Below are 20195 nucleotides of genomic sequence, written 5' to 3' on the forward strand. Positions count from 1 at the left end.
TAAGATCTGAAACCTTAGTTGCTCTAGTCACCAAATCTTGCTGCAAGTCTTTTCCAGTCACTCGATGGTCTTTGACCATCTACCTCTCAGGAATCTGGTGACAGCTTCCTCTTTCTGCCACCTCCAGGATGTGAATTTAGAACTCTGCTTTCAGCTGCATCTCTAAGATTAGTGATGAGCGAATGTGCTTGAATAAGGAGTCATCCAAGCACACTCATGTGCTGAGTGACTATGGCGTGCTTGTAAAATATGTTCGAGTCCCGGCGCCTGCATGTCTCGCCGCTGTTGCATGCAAGGATTGCCTAACAAATAGGCAATCCCTGCATGTGGCACGGCTGTCGAACAGCCGCGAGACATGCAGGAGCGGGGATTTGAACTTTTTTTTTTTCCAAGCACGCTGTAGACACTCGGGTTAGTATCCAAGCACGATCACTTATCACCAAGGTCATTTATACATTTTTACATGCTTTTCCTTGTTTGTGTGAGGCAGTGATCTCAACTTTTCAGGAACACACTTGACTAACATGCAATGAAGAGTCACAGCCAACAAACCAAAGGCCTAGCCAGTAATTGATGTTTTATCTCATGATTGGTTCTTCTCTTGATTTACAAATGTATGAGATTCTTATTGAGGAGGTTCAATAAATTCTGCATTAGCATGAAAAGTGGCATTTTATGTTTCATTTGGAGAAACCACTAATTACCGGTATATTATTTTGTGGGGGAAGAAATTTAAATTGTTCCTTTTGGTTAGTTTATTGCAAAACCCTAATAAATCTAATTAGTAATTTGAGGCTGAATAGTTTTGATTGTAATTGTATGCGCATGTGCAGCGCCCCAGATTCCTGGTCGTTGCTGTAATGTCGTTCTTCCACCAGGGGGAGTGATGTTACGTCTGATGGCACCAAAGGAGTTCACCCTGCCAGGTATCACAAAACACACAGCACACTTCACACTCCAGTCCACCAGGGGGAGCAAAAGGTTCTATCTACTAGGCCACTCCTCACACTTGGATAAAACTGGTGGGTTGGATAGGAAGTTAGAGAGAAGCAGACTGGGCTTTGCCCAAGTAACACCTAGGAGAAGGCAGAAGCTGACTGGAGGGAGTAGGAGTAAAAAAGGCGAAGCAGACAGGGCTCGGCCCAGGGAATACCTGTCAGGCAGAGGGGAAAGGAAGAACATCAGAGGCTCAGTAAGACAGAAAGACACGGAGCTGCGCCTGCAACCCATGCGGCAGCATCCTAAGAAAGGACACGAAGAGAACTGTGTTGTAGGGAGTGAGCCACGAAGTCACAGCAAAAGGAGAACAAAAACCAGGAGTCCAGTCCTAAGAGAGGCTGCCTCCTTCTGGAGCGCGGGCCAGTGGCCGGAACACCGACGGAGTAATAGACTCTACGCTTTACTTCAGAGACCGGCAGGGCAGTCAATTCCAAGTTGGCTGTCCGACCTAAACTCCTAAGCAGACACTGTGGCAATTGCGGAGGAGGGGCGTCTCTAGGGTCCCTATAAAATAGCCTCAGGCCATCACCGTCATACGGGTTTGTCCTATTCATCTGGGAGACAGAGAGAGAGAAAGACATAACATCCACAAAAGTTGTGAGGACCTTACCGAGTTGCTCAGCAGGGGGGGTACTACAACGCACGAGCGCTAGAAGGAAGGCTACTGATTGCCACCTGGATAAGGGGACTCTGGAATTGCCATCAGACCGGCCGGACCCTGCTACCCTGTCATCCGGCACTCTGGACTGTGGATGCTGAAGCCTTCAGTAAAGGTAAAGAGACTGCACCCATTGTCTCCTCGTTATTCGCCGCGCCTTGCACCACCCACCATCAACATCTACACTACTGGGAAGCCCTGGGGATACACTTCACCTGTGGGAACGTACACCACCTAGCTGCCATAACCTCACCCCAGCGGACCCCTGAGCAGCATCGGTCACTCTGACCGAATACCACAGGTGGCATCACGAACACTACCGTTATCTACGAACTCTGCCTTTTATTGGGCGCCCCTCATAGGGCCACGGTCCGGGTCGGGCCACAGTGACATCCTCGCTGAGGGAACTGAAGGACCCGGTACCGAGTACCCCATTGCCCTTACGTGGGGGCGATCCACATGCAGGATCACAAAATAGACTAGAGACACAAGACATTTTTGATAGATTTTATAGAAAACATTAAAACATAATTTGAGAGAATGTAATGTTTCAAGTTTTACAAAATGTTCACACAAGTTTTTTTCATGTGATTAATAGGAATATAAATAATTTGTACACAACAAAATATAAAATCTGCGGTCAGTATCTCTACGACTGATCAGTCATCTGTGCGACAGACGGTCCTGACTTCATTTAGCAGCAGTCTGTGTATAAACGAGGACCTATTGGATGATAACCATAGATGAAGTATCAGAAGGTACAATACAAGAACTGGTTGCTGCCATCTCTGAGCCCGGGGCCAACATCAGATAAATGAAATCTGAGAAAAATATTCAGAAGTCGTCAACATTAAAGAGTTCTCCACTACCAGACAACCACAGCTTAATTAAACACCCCATATAAAATACAGTGTATTTCATCTTCTGCACTGGCGCCGTTCCAGAGCGGTCAGTGCAGTGGCGCCAATCCAGAGAGTGACATGACTTGTTGTGTAACTTGTAGGCCGCAGCTAATGAGCGGCTGTTCATCAGACCAGAGGTCCGCCCTGACCTAATATTGATGAGACGTAGCTGACGAGCGGCCATTCATTGAATGCAGCCGACGAGTAACAAAACAAGTAACGTCACTCTCTGGGAACGGCCCCACTGCTGTAGGTGAGTATACATTGTTTTTATTTTAGTTCAGCTCCTTAACTAATTATGCTAGGGTTGTCTGATAGTGGACAACCCCTTTAAAAAAAATTAATGTGCTTCACATCTTGCTATATTACATATGCTACAAGTATCTGTCTCTAGCAGATTAAGTTTAGCTGGTGCCCAGCCATCCTGCACAGGATAATATATATATTTTTACAGCATTTAATCAATTTTATCTTCTGCGCTCCTGAATGATTGGTAGTACGGGATGACAGAACCGTAGGCTCGGGCTATGCAATCTTCACTGGTGCAAACAGAGAAAGGTTTGCATCTGCAGCATCAAAGGAGTTAATCTGCTAATTTTACATGTAAGTTCCCTGCAGCTGCCACTAGAGGGAGCTCACTGCATACGGTCTGATTATTAATTTCCGAATGTAACAGTATGCTGTTGCTCCCTCTAGTGGTGACTCCAGGCAGCGCGGGGGTTGAGTTTTAGATCTTCTCTGAGTACCATTTTTATTTATCTAGGTAGTATAAAATTACACCATAGTTGACATTCACTTTACAGTGTAGCTGTGCAGCCAGATCAAGCCAAGTCAACAATCTGATATCTAAATTATACCGCAGAAATTAAAATATCATCTAGGACTAAAAGCAAATATGGAGGGATGTAACTTTCTGAAGAAAAGCTAAAAAATGAGGCTTTTCCTTAGATTAATGCATTGTAAGAAGCTACAGGGAACCTGTCCATCAGGTTCCCTGCTCTTAATGGCCCCAAACAGTGTGTTCTTCCTTTAAGAACCCCTCCAAAAGAAGGTGTAGTTCACCACAGCAGCTTGGAATACCTGCAAAAATAGAAAGAAATAAATGCCCCCCAAATCGTCCAACGGCCAAGACTGGGACCATACGTGTATAGATAATCTTTGGTTGAACGTTCACTATTCTGTATGGATGATGTAGAGGGACATCATTCACACCAATCATGGAGAGGGCAGGATTATCTACTCTGCAGGAGGCTTCGAGGGTGATCTGGGCCGTACAGTCTATCCAGGCTGCGGTGGTGATCCTAACATTTCTTTACAAAGATGTTTAGAGTAGGACCATGCCATTGGGGGGGTCTAGTAAAACAAGGGAACATGACAGCCGATTCTTGCTGCCCCAACTACCGCATTGCATGACTCAGAGACCGGCTCCTACTTACAAATACACTAATTATCTTGTCCAAACACAGCTAAGAAGCAGGTCCTCGTCAGCTTCTACGCACCGCTCAGCTAGACTACATGTCCGTTCACCTGATCGGACGGGTGAAAGCTGGATGAGACCTGCTCTTGGGTTAGAATTCAAGGTACGATTTGGGGCAGGATGACCGTTTTCCTCTGATATGGTCTCGGATCCACGCGGCTCACGGTTCTAGCACCATGAATCAACTGACAGGTGCCCTTTAATTTATGTCCACTGTAAGGATCAATCTGTCCCATAATCATGGAGATCAGCTTCCAAATGGAAGATGCCATTTACAAAGAAAATGGCATAAAGCCTCCCAAGCGATGCATAGAATATAAACACTCACCCTGAACAAAAGCCAAATAAATGGATATTTTATGTCAGGGGAAACATAGAAGGTTTGTCAGTGAGTGATGAAATGAGAAGGTCGGTCCATAATTCAGTCTCTGCCGGACGCTCCAATGCTCTGAACCATCTTCTGGATCTTCTCGTCATTCCGCAGTATGTTCCCCTTGACTGTACATATCTTATCTCGCTGGTCTTTGATCAGTTGCTCCAGTTCAGCCAGTTCTGCCTTGAGAGGATCCACAGCGGTGTCAGTGACGCTGAGAATACAGGGAGAGACATCATCACCTATAATGTACAGTTAGGGCCAGAAATATTTGGACAGTGACACAAGTTTTGTTATTTTAGCTGTTTACAAAAACATGTTCAGAAATACAATTATATATATAATATGGGCTGAAAGTGCACACTCCCAGCTGCAATATGATAGTTTCCACATCCAAATCGGAGAAAGGGTTTAGGAATCATAGCTCTGTAATGCATAGCGTCCTCTTTTTCAAGGGACCAAAAGTAATTGGACAATGGACTCTAAGGGCTGCAATTAACTCTGAAGGCGTCTCCCTCGTTAACCTGTAATCAATGAAGTAGTTAAAAGGTCAGGGGTGGATTCCAGGTGTGTGGTTTTGCATTTGGAAGCTGTTGCTGTGAGCAGACAACATGCGGTCAAAGGAACTCTCAATTGAGGTGAAGCAGAACATCCTGAGGCTGAAAAAAAAGAAAAAATCCATCAGAGAGATAGCAGACATGCTTGGAGTAGCAAAATCAACAGTTGGGTACATTCTGAGAAAAAAGGAATTGACTGGTGAGCTTGGGAACTCAAAAAGGCCTGGGCGTCCACAGATGACAACAGTGGTGGATGATCGCCGCATACTTAATTTGGTGAAGAAGAACCCGATCACAACATCAACTGAAGTCCAGAACACTCTCAGTGAAGTAGGTGTATCTGTCTCTAAGTCAACAGTAAAGAGAAGACTCCATGACAGTAAATACAAAGGGTTCACATCTAGATGCAAACCATTCATCAATACCAAAAATAGACAGGCCAGAGTTAAATTTGCTGAAAAACACCTCAAGAAGCCAGCTCAGACCTGGAAAAGTATTCTATGGACAGATGAGACAAAGATCAACCTGTACCAGAATGATGGGAAGAAAAAAGTTTGGAGAAGAAAGGGAACGGCACATGATCCAAGGCACACCACATCCTCTGTAAAACATGGTGGAGGCAACGTGATGGCATGGGCATGCATGGCTTTCAATGGCACTGGGTCACTTGTGTTTATTGATGACATAAGAGCAGACAAGAGTAGCCGGATGAATTCTGAAGTGTACCGGGATATACTTTCAGCCCAGATTCAGCCAAATGCTGCAAAGTTGATTGGACGGCGCTTCATAGTACAGATGGACAATGACCCCAAGCATACAGCCAAAGCTACCCAGGAGTTCATGAGTGCCAAAAAGTGGAAGATTCTGCAATGGCCAAGTCAATCTCCAGATCTAAACCCAATTGAGCATGCATTTCACTTGCTCAAATCCAGACTTAAGACGGAAAGACCCACAAACAAGCAAGACCTGAAGGCTGCGGCTGTAAAGGCCTGGCAAAGCATTAAGAAGGAGGAAACCCAGCGTTTGGTGATGTCCATGGGTTCCAGACTTAAGGCAGTGATTGCCTCCAAAGGATTTGCAACAAAATATTGAAAATAAAAATATTTTGTTTGGGTTATGTTTATTTGTCCAATTACTTTTGACCTCCTAAAATGTGGAGTGTTTGTAAAGAAATGTGTACAAGTCCTACATTTTATATCAGATATTTTTGTTCAACCCTTCAAATTAAACGTTACAATCTGCACTTGAATTCTGTTGTAGAGGTTTCATTTCAAATCCAATGTGGTGGCATGCAGAGCCCAACTCGCGAAAATTGTGTCACTGTCCAAATATTTCTGGCCCTAACTGTATATACGATGTACTATCAAGTGCTAGAGCCACTGATAGACCTAATGTGGAGCCTTCAAGACCATGTACAGACCCCAAACTACTACCGTGCACACCGCAGGGGTGTTACGGGTTATCTCGCACCATGAGCCAAAATCTTTCACTAAGGTCCTGTGTCCATGTATCAGATTTTTGCATTGTTTTCTGTGCAGATTTATCACAAAACCTGAAGTGTTTCCTGATTCCAGCAAAGTGAAAGAGAATCCTGACGTCTCATGCACACGGTGCTTATTTTTTCCGTGCAGATTTAAATCTGCAGCATGTTATTTTTTTCAGCGTTTTTGCCGCAGATTTCAACTATACTATTTTCACTCATACTAAAAAATCTGCACCAAAAACGCATGGAAAAAAAACCTATTTTACCTAATATTTTTCCTACCAAGACATGTATATGTGGTGCAAAAATTTCTGCACCAAATACTTATTGTGTGCACATAAGTCTGATAACAGAGAGGGGTTAATCAGTAATTACTAGACTGGAGGATTTCGATCCTGAGCTGGCATTGGGGAGGAGTTGTATCGAGCATTATAAGAGATTCCGTCAGCACAGAATGACTGTGCAAACCAAGCACAGACGCTCAATGCCCCAACGGTACAGCAATATAGTTCAGTGCTCCTTCCCACCTACTTGTTTTGCACCCAGCTCCACCCTTCTACGGCTCCTGTCATCATCGAAAAAGGGGAGCAGAGAAAATGGGAATTAGGGGGCACACCGCGGTGTTGGGCCATGCCAAGGGTGCACTCAGTGCATGTGCGTGGTTTGGAAAATAACTACAGTATAAGCTCACAGACTCTCTTTAAAGCAGATTTGTCACTAGATTTTAAAATACAAGCTGCATACATTGCTAAATAGATCTTGTCGAGCTGATGAGGCTGGTGTCCTTACTTTGTAAATCCAAAGATCTGTATGCAGTTTGTATTGTAAAGTCGGACAATAGTTGTGTTTTAATGGCTGGAGCATCCTTTCAGACATCCTTGCAGAGTACTTGACGCTATGACGCCGCTTCCCTAAGGTGGCTATGCACATATGATGGCTGACGGCTGAGTGCTCATTCAGCAGACGGCTATACTCCTCCATACACAGGAACGCTCAGCTCGGCCAGATGTTCGTGTGCAAAGGTGAGAGAGAAGAAAGCTATGAAGAAAGAACAAGGGGTCCTGGAAGTGATGACCTGGCCCCAACAGATCCAAGCTAAGATTTCAAGACAAAGGGTGAAAAACTCGGTCACACCAAATATCGATTAGGCTACGTTCAGACTAGCGTTGTGCGCCGCTGCAACGCACAACGCACGCAAAAACGCTGCAAAACGCATGCAAAAACGCTGCGTTTTGCGACGCGTGCGTCGTTTTTTGCCGAAAATCGGACGCAAGAAAAATGCAACTTGTTGCGTTATCTTGGTCCGATGCTTGCGGCAAAAAAGACGCATGAGTCGCAAAACGCAACAAACAAAAACGCATGCGTCCCCCATGTTAAACATAGGGGCGCATAACGCGTGCGTCGCCGCTGCGTCGCCCGACGCTAACCCGACGCACACTAGCACAACGCTAGTCTGAACGTAGCCTTAGATGTTACATTTCGGTTTTGCTCATTCATGTTGCATTTTGTTAATTGATTACAATAAATGACTAACGCTTCTATTTGTTTCTTAAGCATTCTTACTATGTGTAATGATTGTTCACACCTGCCTAAGAGGTTTGCACAATACTGTAAATACATACTTATTACATGAATGATCTCTGGGAACATATTGTTGTTCCTTTATTATTCAGTATTTCCACTGAAAATGGGGCATCCATATGAGCCCCAATTACCGGTGAAAACAGCCTCCTGTTATACTCCCATCATTTCCAGAGCTGATTGGGGTCTGCTAGGACGCAGCACCCCTGCCATGCTGGACAACACCCTGCAATCATGTTATCACGGGGTCCTACCGAGACGTCAGTCGTGCCAGCGCTTCTATACACTATATACAGCGCTATGTATCTTGTGAAATTAAAGACAGAAGCAGTAATAAACCACTTCTGTCTTCTCCCAAAAGCCCATGGCTGCTTCTGACAGTCGTGGATAGGATCTGCTCCTATGAGAAGAAGCTTTAACCCCGTGCTGTATATTTACAATAGTATGGGGTTAAAGCACAGGACCAAGTGCCATAAATGAATAGAGTCTGTCCATCATCAGGATTTACAACCGTATCACTGCAAAATCTGCAGCTTTTTTTCCCCGACATTTCTTTGCACAAACTATAGCCTAAGCTTTATGGGTACCTTTGCTCCCTCAGAAGAACTTCGGCGTGCTCTCGGTTCTCCGTCCTCCACATCTGCAATTCATTTTTCATTGTGTCCATGTCCTCTTGGATGTAGTCCATCATTTTACCCAGTGGTAAAGCACTGCGACACAAGATCTGGATGGAGCCCCTGAGTTTCTCTATCTCTTTTGTCACCAAATCCTTTTCTTTTTTCCTTCCAGTATCAGTCAAGAGAAGTTTGTCCTTAAAAACATTAAATATAAAAAATGGAATATAAGCAAAGTGAGCTCCCACCGGATTATATTTATATGCTGGTATATATATGCACATCTCTGCACTGCACCCAGAGAACCACTTAAGTAAGACATAGCCACAACACCTATCTAGTGAAAAGATAAAAAGCAATACATAAAAGGTGCATGCCTACAAATACAAAAGCAAATACATTTTATTAAACACCATATAGCTCCAAGATTTAAGAAAATAAAACAAATTATATATATATATCAAATATAAACTGTGCACCTGATAATAGAAGTGATAAATAAAATAAATACACGCTGCATATAATTTCCGTATGGGTAGAAAAGCCACACAGAACACAAATCTAATAAAATAAGTGTTGAATGAGATAAGTGCAAAGCCAATAGGTCAAACAAAATGCCCATATGAATGTGTTATAGTGAAAAATACCCAATGTTAATATTATTTGCATCGAGAAAATACAGAATCAAAATAATAAGTGTTTTTATCTATGATCCATTGCAACTAGATTAAATAAGAGAACTGCTATTGAGCCCATTTTCTTGATTCCTTAGTGGATTATCTCTGGATTTGATAGAAGAGGGTCAGGTATAGAAAGTTCCAAAATGGCGTCAGGCAGAGAGGGTTAGATCTAGAGAGTCTCAAAGATATCCTTAACAAAAGAAGGCAAATTAGGAACTGGTGGCTGTAAAAAAGAAATCTACTGCAATACAGGTAGTCTGAAAATATATGTTGTCCATGGTCCATAGGGATAAGAATGTTGGAAGGACAGGTGGAGTAACCCACAGATAACTCTTCTCTTTGGATGTAATAATGTCATGTGCAAGAGTGGAATCAAGAAACCTTCATGGTTTACTACAGAAGACAGAGGTGGGGTCTGAGGTCCAACTTTTGATAGACGCTGTCCATGGACCTCCTCCAAGAGCATGGTGACCGGCCAGAGGACCACATTATCCCCTATACTGGCCTCCTTGTTTAAGAATGAATTATTTTTAATTGAAGAAATAGCTTTCCTTTCGCCCAAAATTAAATTTTGTTCTGAATATCATTTTTTGGGGAATTTAAGGGTGGAACTATCTAAAAAAAACCCCAAAGTGAACTGATCGTACTAAGGAAAGGGGCAGGGAAACATCTATTCAGAGCAAGCTGAAAATGACGAGTGCTAGTGTAAAAGGGGTTTTCAGTCACCGATTTCCTATCCACCATAGGCTTAAAAGTGTAAAAATGACAAACTCAGCTATACTCGCCCTCCGAAGATCCAGCAATATCTCTCCATCGCTACCCACGATCTGTGTCTACAAGCTGCAGCGGTGACACCTCTGCAGTCAATCACTCAGTGGTCTCACGCCACTTACATCAGACCATTACACCTGTTCATTGTGCACTTCTCAGCAGGTGTGAGGGATCGTACATCATCGGCACTAATTAATTCCAATATATACAGCACAAGGTATCTCCTCTAACTGCCCCTTCTCAGAGTCATGTCTTATGTCACCAGTGTCAATGGTATATATGTATACGTGTGTACACACACACACACACACACACACACACACACACACACACACACACACACACACTCTTGCAGAGTATACATAGTAGTAAGCACCAAATTGAAGTGCTTCTATAAAGTTCTATAAAATGAAGCTTGTCACCAGTCCTGCTCCATACGCTAAGCTTTTATCAATGATTAATGAGCATCATAAAACAAGTATCAGGAGGAGTATAACCGACTACACAGGCTTTACATCTCCAGTGCTCACGGTCATCAGAGGCCACTAACCGGAGGCTTATTAAAACTATAATTTCTGTTCTACAGCTGAAGATCTGCAGGTCTCATAGGGTTCATATACTAAACGGAGTCAAGCTGCCAAAGAAGCAACACTTGCTATTGCTACAAACCCCACGAAGACCATGGATGTAATGATTTCCAACTGCAAACTGAGCACAGGTGGATTGTCTCCGCTACGAGACAATATCATGTGATGGATAGAAGATAAGCTAGGATGCAGTTATGCAGATGTCCGGTGAGACCTGTCTGCACCATTTGGTAATGTAAAAGTAAAGACATGGATGTAAAGAACATTAAATTGATACCTTTGGTGAAGAAATCTGCTTTGTTGTTCTTCTTTCAAGGGGCTGTCCACTACTCGGACAACTCCTTCTGAATCCCTATATTTCCCCCCTTGTAAAATAATAACACCTAGAGTCCCCTCTGGTGCCGGCGCTGTTCCAGCAGTTTCAGTACCGGATCTCTAAGGGATCACGTGACATTGTTATGTATACCACAGAATCACTGCGGCCAATCAGAGGCTGCTTTTCCTACTCTCCTATGGATGCAATTGACATCCGGAGAAAGCAAGACCTGCAGACGCTCCCCTCACTTCTTTAGAATGACTTGCTTTGCCCAAAAGAGAGGACATTGAAGCCAGCACAGACTGGCCACAGGGATTACATGACATAATGTCATGCGATCCTCAGGAGAGCCAGTGGTGATACCGCTGGAACAGCGCCAACACCAGAGTGAAGTATAGGGATACAGAAAGGGTTGTCTGAGTAGTGGACAACCCCTTTAATCACCATTTGAGGATTTCTGCTAGATTTCAGTGCACAGGGGCTGAACTGTTCCCTGGGTCTTCTCCTCCCTGTCTGTGATTCCCAGTTCCTCCACCTGCCTCTTGTTTGCAAATGACAGGTCATTGCTGGCATGTAAAGGGGCTGGGAGACCACAGGCAGGGAGGAGAAAACTCCGTGCACAGCTCAGCCCCTGTGCACCAAAATTAACAGAGAACTTCAAATGACGATTAAAGAAGAACAACAAAGCAGATTTCACCGAATCACTGATGTTCTTTCCCTAGTGCTGCTATTTGGTTCCATCGACAGCCTAATTTGTATATTTTAAATAAATAAAAACCCTTTTTCTAACTTCCTTTTATGGCACACTTTTTTTAATTTAATGTTGTATGTTTTGGTGCTTAACCTCAATAAACAGCCCTATATTCTAGCGTACGTTCCTATTATTACACATTTCTTGTACTCAGACTTGTTGCTAATATTTGCTTCTAGGACCCGAGTTAGTCTATGGATAAGGGATAGATGCTGGTAAGGGGGACAGATATCACCAAGCTTTATTATGCATTTCGAAAACCCTGAGAATTTTCGTCGCACAACCAAGATCTTAACTCCTTAGTCTCGTGGAGCGCATAAAATAATGTTCACTCTAAGCTTATTATATTTTATTGTTAACAACCAGCACTTATTTTGAAGGGTTCCTGTATATATAAGGTTAATAAAACCTGACATCTGTACTGTTCAAGACTCTTATTGAAGGCAGATTTTCCGGGAGGTAATGTAATATACATACCCGTATATACTCGAGTATAAGCCGACCCGAGTATAAGCCGACCCCCCTAATTTTGCCACAAAAAACTGGGAAAACTTATTGACTCGAGTATAAGCCTAGGGTGGAAAATGCAGTAGCTACACGTAAATTTCAAAAATAAAAATAGATGCTCCATACCGTTCATTATTGCCCCATAGATGCTCCATATACAACTGTGCTATATATAATGCTCCATACCGTTCATTATGGCCCCATAGATGCTCCATATACAACTGTGCTATATATAATGCTCTATACCGTTCATTATGGCCCCATAGATGCTCCATATAAAGCTGTGCCACATATAATGCTCTGCACCATTCATTATGGCCTCATAGATGCTCCTTATAAAGCTGTGCCCCATATATATTGCTCTGCACCGTTGATTATGGCCCCATAGATGCTCCTTATAAAGCTGTGCCCCATATAGAATGTTCTGCACCTTTGATTATGGCCCCATAGATGCTCCTTATAATGCTGTGCCATATATACTCTGCACCTTTGATTATGGCCCCATAGATGCTCCTTATAATGCTGTGCCATATAGAATGTTCTGCACCTTTGATTATGGCCCCATAGATGCTCCTTATAAAGCTGTGCCCCATATATATACAGTATATGCTCTGCACCGTTCTTTATGGCCCCATAGATGCTCCTTATATAATGCTGCTGGTGCTGCCATAAAAATAAAAAAAATCACATACTCACCTCTCTTGCTCAGGGTGCCGGCGCTTTCAATATTTACCTGCTCCTCGTGCGGCTCCGTCTCCAGCACTGACGCTCAGCAGAGGGCGCGCACTGACTACGTCATCGCGCCCTCTAACCTGAGTGTCACTGCCAGGAGACGCTGCAGACGGAGCCGCACCGGAGCGAGGAGCAGGTAAATATCGCGCAGCGCTGCGCTCCCCTTACTTGCTCCCGGCGCGGTCCCTGCAGTCCCTGGCTTCCCCGGCGCTGCGGCTTCTGCCTGTAATTGAGCGGTCACAGTTACCGATCATTTACAGCAATGAATATGCGGCTCCTCCCCTATGGGAGGTGGAGCCGCCTATTCATTTCTGTAATGAGCGGTGTCATGTGACCGCTCAGTACAGGAAGAATCTGCAGCGCCGGGGAAGCCAGGGACCGCGCTGCAGCAGGTAAGTATAACTACACAGCCCCCGCTCCCCCTCACCTGCCGACCCCCGGGTATATGACTCGAGTATAAGCCGAGAGGGGGACTTTCAGCCCAAAAAAGTGGGCTGAAAATCTCGGCTTATACTCGAGTATATACGGTACATACATAATAATTATAATAAATACAGAAAATCTGACTTCAAGAAGCGTGGCTGAAAGGGTTACAAGTCTTTTGCATTTGCTCTATGAAAATTCATTAAACCAACCTGCCTCCATACATAAGATATAGATCGTCTCTCCATAAATCATAAATATATGCTTCTGCTCCTTAGATATTCGATCCTCAGCAGCCCTATCCAGTAGATGTCTCTCAGGAAAAAGAAAAACACACAAATGGTCTAACGAATCGCTCCTGGAGGTGATCTGAACAAGACAACTCTTCCTGAGCGGATCCAACCACTGTTCCTGTATAATGCCCAGGGAACAGACATGTCATGCATTCCTTTATGTATTCATATCTGCGCAAAACTGATTGGATCACGGAAAAAAACACCAACCTTATACCATAAAAAGATATGTTAGATTCATAGTCGTAAATATGAAAACAGGATTTTTGGTTGCTTACCGTAAAATCTGTTTCTTGAAGCCTCCATTGGGGGACACAGGAACCATGGGTGTATGCTGCTGCCACTAGGAGGCTGACACTATGCAAATAACAAAATTAGCTCCTCCTCTGCAGTGTACACCCCACCGACTGGCATTAAACTCTTCAGTTAGTGAGAAAGCAGTAGGAGATAATAAAACAAGGTTGAAAAACCATAACTACAAACTTGAGAACTGTAACGTGAGAACAGTCATAGAACAGATAACAACAGAAAACATTGGGAGGGAGCTGTGTCCCCCAATGGAGGCTTCAAGAAACAGATTTTACGGTAAGCAACCAAAAATCCTGTTTTCTTTATCGCCTCTCATTGGGGGACACAGGAACCATGGGACGTCCCAAAGCAGTCCCAAGGGCGGGAAAAACAGACTTCCATCAGGTCAGAGGACTCACCACTGCCGCCTGCAGGATCCTTCTGCCTAGGCTGGCGTCCGCTGAAGCGTAGGTATGGACCTTGTAAAATTTGGCGAACGTGTGGATGGAAGACCAAGTTGCCGCTTTGCACAGCTGTAGGGCGGAAGCCCTGTGGTGCACCGCCCAGGAGGCGCCAACTGCCCGGGTAGAGTGAGCCTTAATCCCAGGAGGGGGCACTCTGTTCTTGACCCGGTAAGCCTCCAAAATTGCCATTCTGATCCATCAAGCAAGTGTCGCTTTAGAAGCCGGCTGGCCTCTACGCGTGCCATCAGGAATGACGAAAAAAGAATCCGTCTTCCGGAAAGAGGATGTTCTATCCAGATAAATCCTCACTGTCCTGACGAGGTCGAGCTTGTTCAACGATCGCTCCAGAGGATGAGTCGGAGCAGGACAAAAGGAAGGTAGAACGATGTCCTCGTTGAGGTGGAAGGTGGAAACCACCTTAGGAAGAAAAGAAGGTGGGGGTCGGAAGACCACCTTGTCCTGGTGAATGACCAAAAACGGAGGGCGGCAAGAAAGTGCCGCCAGCTCGGAAACGCGGCGAATGGACGTGATGGCCACGAGAAAGGCCACCTTCCAAGATAAAACTGATAGAGGAATCTCCCTAAGAGGTTCAAAGGGAGAAACCTTCAAAACGTCCAGTACCAGGTTTAGGTCCCATGCCTCCACAGGGGCCCTGTACGGCGGGACGGCGTGTGCTACCCCCTGAAAGAAGGTCTTAACCTGTGGTCGAGAGGCCAAGGTCTTCTGAAAGAGGATGGAAAGCGCAGAGACCTGACCCTTCAGGGAGCTAAGGGCCAGACCCGAATCCAGTCCTGCCTGAAGGAAGGCCAAAAGAGAAGGCAGGGAAAAAACCATAGGCGGAACACGGTTGGACTCGCACCAGCGGAAGTAAGCCTTCCAGGTGCGGTAGTAGATCCTGGAAGACGAAGGCTTCCGAGCCTGAATCATGGTGTGAATCACCCGGTCCGAAAGGCCGGACGCCCTTAGAACCGCGGTCTCAACAGCCACGCCGTTAAACTGAGCGACCGAGAATTCGGGTGGCAGATCGGACCCTGGGACAGCAGATCGGGCCTGTCTGGAAGGCGCCAGGGAGCGTCCGCGAGAAGGTTGACGAGCTCCGCGAACCAAGCTCTCCTGGGCCAATCCGGGGCGATCAGGATGACCGGCACCCCTTCCGCTTTGATCTTCTTCAACAGTTTGGGAAGTAATGGAAGGGGTGGGAACAGGTAGGGCAGCTCGAACTGTGACCAAGGAATGGCCAGAGCATCGACGCCCACTGCGAGAGGATCGCGTGACCTGGAGACGAATTGCGGAACCTTCCTGTTGATTCGAGACGCCGTGAGATCCACATCCGGAGTTCCCCATCGAAGACAAATCTGATGGAAGACCTCCGGATGCAGGGACCATTCCCCTGCCGCGAGACCCTCGCGGCTGAGGAAGTCGGCGGCCCAGTTTTCTACGCCGGGGATATGCACCGCGGATATCACCGGAACCGTAGCCTCTGCCCAAAGGAGGATCTTGGATACCTCGGCAAGGGCCAAGGAGCTCCGAGTCCCCCCCTGATGGTTGACATATGCCACAGCCGTGGCGTTGTCCGTCTGGATCCGGACTGGAAGGCCCCTGAGGATCCTTTCCCAGTGGCGGAGGGACAGAAAGATGGCCCGAATCTCGAGGACGTTGATCGGCAGCGCAGGCTCCTGCGGCGACCAACGGCCCTGAACCGTCAGGTGGCGAAAAACCGCACCCCAGCCGATCAGGCTGGCATCCGTTGTCACCACCTGCCAGTGAACCGGAAGGAAGGACCTGCCCTGGGAGATGAGAGGAGACGTCAGCCACCAGTTGAGAGACCGCTTGAACCGAAAGGAGAGTCTGATCGGCCGATCCAGGGAGAAGACCGACCTGTCCCACTGAGACAGAATGGCTTGCTGAAGGGGTCGAGAATGGAATTGGGCGAAGGGAATCGCTTCCAAGGTAGCTACCATCCTCCCCAGAACCCTCATGGCCGATCGGAGGGAGGGAGGCCGAGGACCCTGGAGCAAGAGTATGTCCCGACAAAGGGTGGATCTCTTGTCCTTGGGAAGGAAGACTCTGGACTGACGAGTGTCGAAGAGCATGCCCAGAAAGATGATGCGCTGAGAAGGAATAAGGCAGGACTTCTTCCGGTTGACCAGCCACCCGAAACGGGCTAAGGTGTCGAGAACAATGGACAGGCTTTCGTGGGCCTGAGCAAAGGACGGAGCCTTGATGAGAATGTCGTCGAGATATGGAAATAGGACCAAGCCTCTGACTCTCAAGATGGCCATCAGCGCCGCCATGATCTTTGTGAACACCCTTGGCGCTGTTGCGAGACCGAACGGCAGGGCGACGAACTGAAAATGGTCTTGTTGCACTGCGAAGCGCAGGAAACGGTGATGTCCGGGAAATATTGGAACATGTAGGTAGGCGTCCTGGATATCTATAGAGCATAGAAATTCCTGAGCCTCCATGGAAGCAATTACTGAACGAAGGGATTCCATCCTGAAGTGTCTCAGGCGAACCCTCCTGTTCAGCAATTTGAGGTCCAGAATGGGACGAACCTTGCCGTCTTTTTTCGGTACCACAAAGAGGTTCGAGTAGAAACCCGTGTACCGTTCCTTTTCTGGGACGGGAACGATTACCCCGGATTTGAGCAGAGAAGCGATGGCTGCGAAGAAGCCCGGAACCAGAGCGGGATCTTTTGGAGGACGGGATTGGAAGAAGCGATCCCTGGGTCGGGAGGCGAACTCTATTTTGTATCCCGAGGATACAACTTCCCTGACCCATGCATCCTCTACTGCGGAAATCCAGATGTCCCTGAAACGGAGAAGACGGCCGCCCAAACTGGGAGTTGGGCTGGAGTCTTGCAGAGAGTCATGCGGAGGTGGATCTTCCAGTCCTGGGCCTGGACGATCTACCCTGGGAATAGCGAGGACGCCAGGACGGAGTGGGCCTGAAGGACACCGCCTTCTTCTCTTGACGTGCCTGTGGCCTCTGTTGCTGCTGGGAAAAGGCGTTTGATGCAGCGAAGCGACGAAAAGGCCGAAACGAGCGAAACTGTCGTCTAGGAGGGGGGCGACGAGGTTTAGCCTGGGGAAGAAGGGAACTTGTGCCCCCAGTGGCGTCCTTAATGATCTGGTCCAGCTGGGAACCAAAGAGACGAGAGCCCTGGAAGGGCAGACTAGTGAGGGACTTTTTGGAGGACAAGTCCGCCTGCCAGGCCTTGAGCCAAACGGTCCGGCGGATGGCAACGGCATTGCTGGAAGCCTGAGCCGCACAAGAGGCGACATTCAGGGAGGCGGAAACCAGGTATTCACCAGCGTGGGAAATCTGGTTGGCAAGTTCCGCTAATTGCGCTGGAGGAGCCCCGTCCAGGATACCTCGCCGTAGATCCTTGGCCCATTTTGAGATGGATTTTGAAGCCCAAGTGGAAGCAAAGGCTGGGCATAGCGCTGCTGAAGCCGCTTCAAAGGCAGATTTCGCGAAGGATTCTATAACTCTGTCGTTAGAATCCTTCAGAGACGCTCCACCGGACAGTGGAAGTACCGTGTTGGTGGACAGCCTGGAAACAGGGGGATCCACCGAGGGAGAGACCGTCCAATTGGCGGTAAGATCTGGTGAAAAAGGATATAACACCCCCAGGCGTTTTCCCCTCTGAAAACGTCTGGTCGGATTCTCTCTCTCTCTGGCCAGGATTTCCTCGAATTCAGGATGAGGAGCAAAAAATTTTGAAGGTGGTTTGGCCCGTCTAAACGAAACCGCCTGATCTGCGGGTTCCGTAGAGGGATCCTTAATGCCACATGTTTGGTTTATAGCCCGAATGAGGTTCTGGACCGACTCACTCATGGTGGCGATTTGGCTAGGATCCAGCTCCGAAATCTCCTCTGAGGGCGCATCAGATAAAGCCTCGCCTGACTCAGGGGAGGAGGAACGGTGCGACACCAACCGCGGGGGAGGACCGGGCGGCGAGATGGAACGCGAAGAGGACTCAGACCGACGTTCCTGTCTGGACCTTTTGTAGCTTGGCAAGGAGGTCTCGGGTGGCGGTTCCTGCGACCCGCTGGCCACGGCAGGGGTCTGCAGGGGTAACCGATCCAGCGCGGACACCAAGGTTTGAGATACCCGTGTTAAAATCGGCCACCGATTGTGACAGAGAGGCGGCCCAGCCTGGGATGGGGGGATCACTCTCGGGCGGAACAGTCGGGGGGTCCTGGGCGGTGGGAACAATCGGGTTGCTGCAGGACTGACACAGCGGAGAGGACTGACCTGAGGGAAGTGTGCTGTTACAGGACGAACATGCAAAGTACGTGACTAGGGCAGAAGATGAAGAGGTAGGGGGGCGAGCGCAGCCCCCTTTAGAAGACATTTTGAGAGATCCCTGAAGATGCCAGTGGGTTAGGGGACAGTGGGGCAGAGAAGGGTGTCAGTCTGCAGTGCAGCTACTCACGGACCCGGTCCTGGAAAATGTCCCACTTGTCAGCTGAGAACTCCTGTCCTGAGGGGCCGTATTCTGTGCAGATCGCTGAGCTCACAGAAAAAAACACGTGCGGGGCTGAGCTGGTGCTGCTGCTGCTGCTGCGGAGTGCACGCCAGAAGAGTGACTCATTCCCTGGAGGAAGTGGGAGGAGCCAGCCACGGAGGCGCCGGTGGGCAGGACAAAAATATGTCGGGCGGGAAAAAAGCCCGCCCGCAGACCGGAAGAGAGGGAGCGCGCAAACCGGAAGTAGGCCCCGGGAAAAGCCGGTGCCCGCTGCGAACCCCCGCGGCGCAGACGCTGCCCGGCAGAGCGGCGCGGCAGCCGCCGCATGAAGAGAGCGCTGCAGCCGGTTAAGAGTCGCCGGAGTAGGCCCCGGAAAAGCCGGGGCCTAAATTAGGAGCCGGTGACCGCTGAGAAGAACCCCCGCGGCGCAGACGCTGCCCGGCAGAGCGGCGTGGCAGCCGCCGCATGAAAGAGTGCTGCCGCCGGAGAAGAGTCGCCGGAGTAGGCCCCGGAAAAGCCGGGGCCTAAATTGGGAGCCGGTGACCGCCAGAAGCAACGGTGCTGGCTGTGGAGGTGAGCGACGCCTGTGAGGCCGCTGTATAGAACGCTGAGGAGGGTAGGAGGTACGCCGCAAGTAGGCCCCGGGGCATAAATTAGGAGCCAGGGACCGCAAGCAGGCCCCGGGAGGCCGGGGCGCTGGAGGAACGCGGTGGTGCATGGAAAAGTTACCCCGCCACGTCAGAAAGAGCCACCGCGCAGGGAACAGAGAAAGCGCTGCGTCCTGGGAACCCCTTTAGAATACTCACCTAGTAAAATCCCACGTCGTCTGCTACTAACCTTGAGAAGGTATCAGATGTCCATAGGAGCTGCTGATGGACGTCCTCGTCTCCTCCGACCGACAGGCTCTGGTGGGCGAGTGGGTGGGGGACGGAGCCAGGACCGGACTTCTGAGCACGCTTGTGTGCTAGGATCTTGGTCCTGGTGAGGGATCTGTGAGGATACGGGGTGGCAGTACACACCGTACTCATAGTCCGAATTGTGGGACTACAGGTGTGACTGTTCACCCTGTATCCCTCCGGAAAACCTGAAAAGAAAACGCATATTGAGGTAGATAAGGGTCTAATGAAAGACCCATGTCCACCTCCTACTGACACTAAGCTAAACTGAAGAGTTTAATGCCAGTCGGTGGGGTGTACACTGCAGAGGAGGAGCTAACTTTTTTATTTGCATAGTGTCAGCCTCCTAGTGGCAGCAGCATACACCCA

At 47.8% G+C, this 20195-nt stretch overlaps 1 protein-coding gene across 1 annotated transcript in view; it reads right to left on the bottom strand.

The window, feature by feature from the left end:
• Positions 1-2150: 2150 nt before the first annotated feature.
• Positions 2151-20195, bottom strand: part of TRAF3IP1 (TRAF3 interacting protein 1) — a 63787-nt gene continuing 45742 nt past the window's right edge. Inside the window, exons 14-15 of the mRNA XM_069733300.1 lie at positions 8618-8841; positions 2151-4623 (exon numbers count right to left, since the gene is read on the bottom strand). Of these exons, the coding sequence (XP_069589401.1) occupies positions 4458-4623; positions 8618-8841 (390 nt within the window). The 3' untranslated portion in view covers positions 2151-4457. The remainder of the gene's footprint in view (positions 4624-8617; positions 8842-20195) is intronic.

This window comes from Ranitomeya imitator, chromosome 7, assembly GCF_032444005.1.
Source record: "Ranitomeya imitator isolate aRanImi1 chromosome 7, aRanImi1.pri, whole genome shotgun sequence".
NCBI classification, from domain to species: Eukaryota; Metazoa; Chordata; class Amphibia; order Anura; family Dendrobatidae; genus Ranitomeya; species Ranitomeya imitator.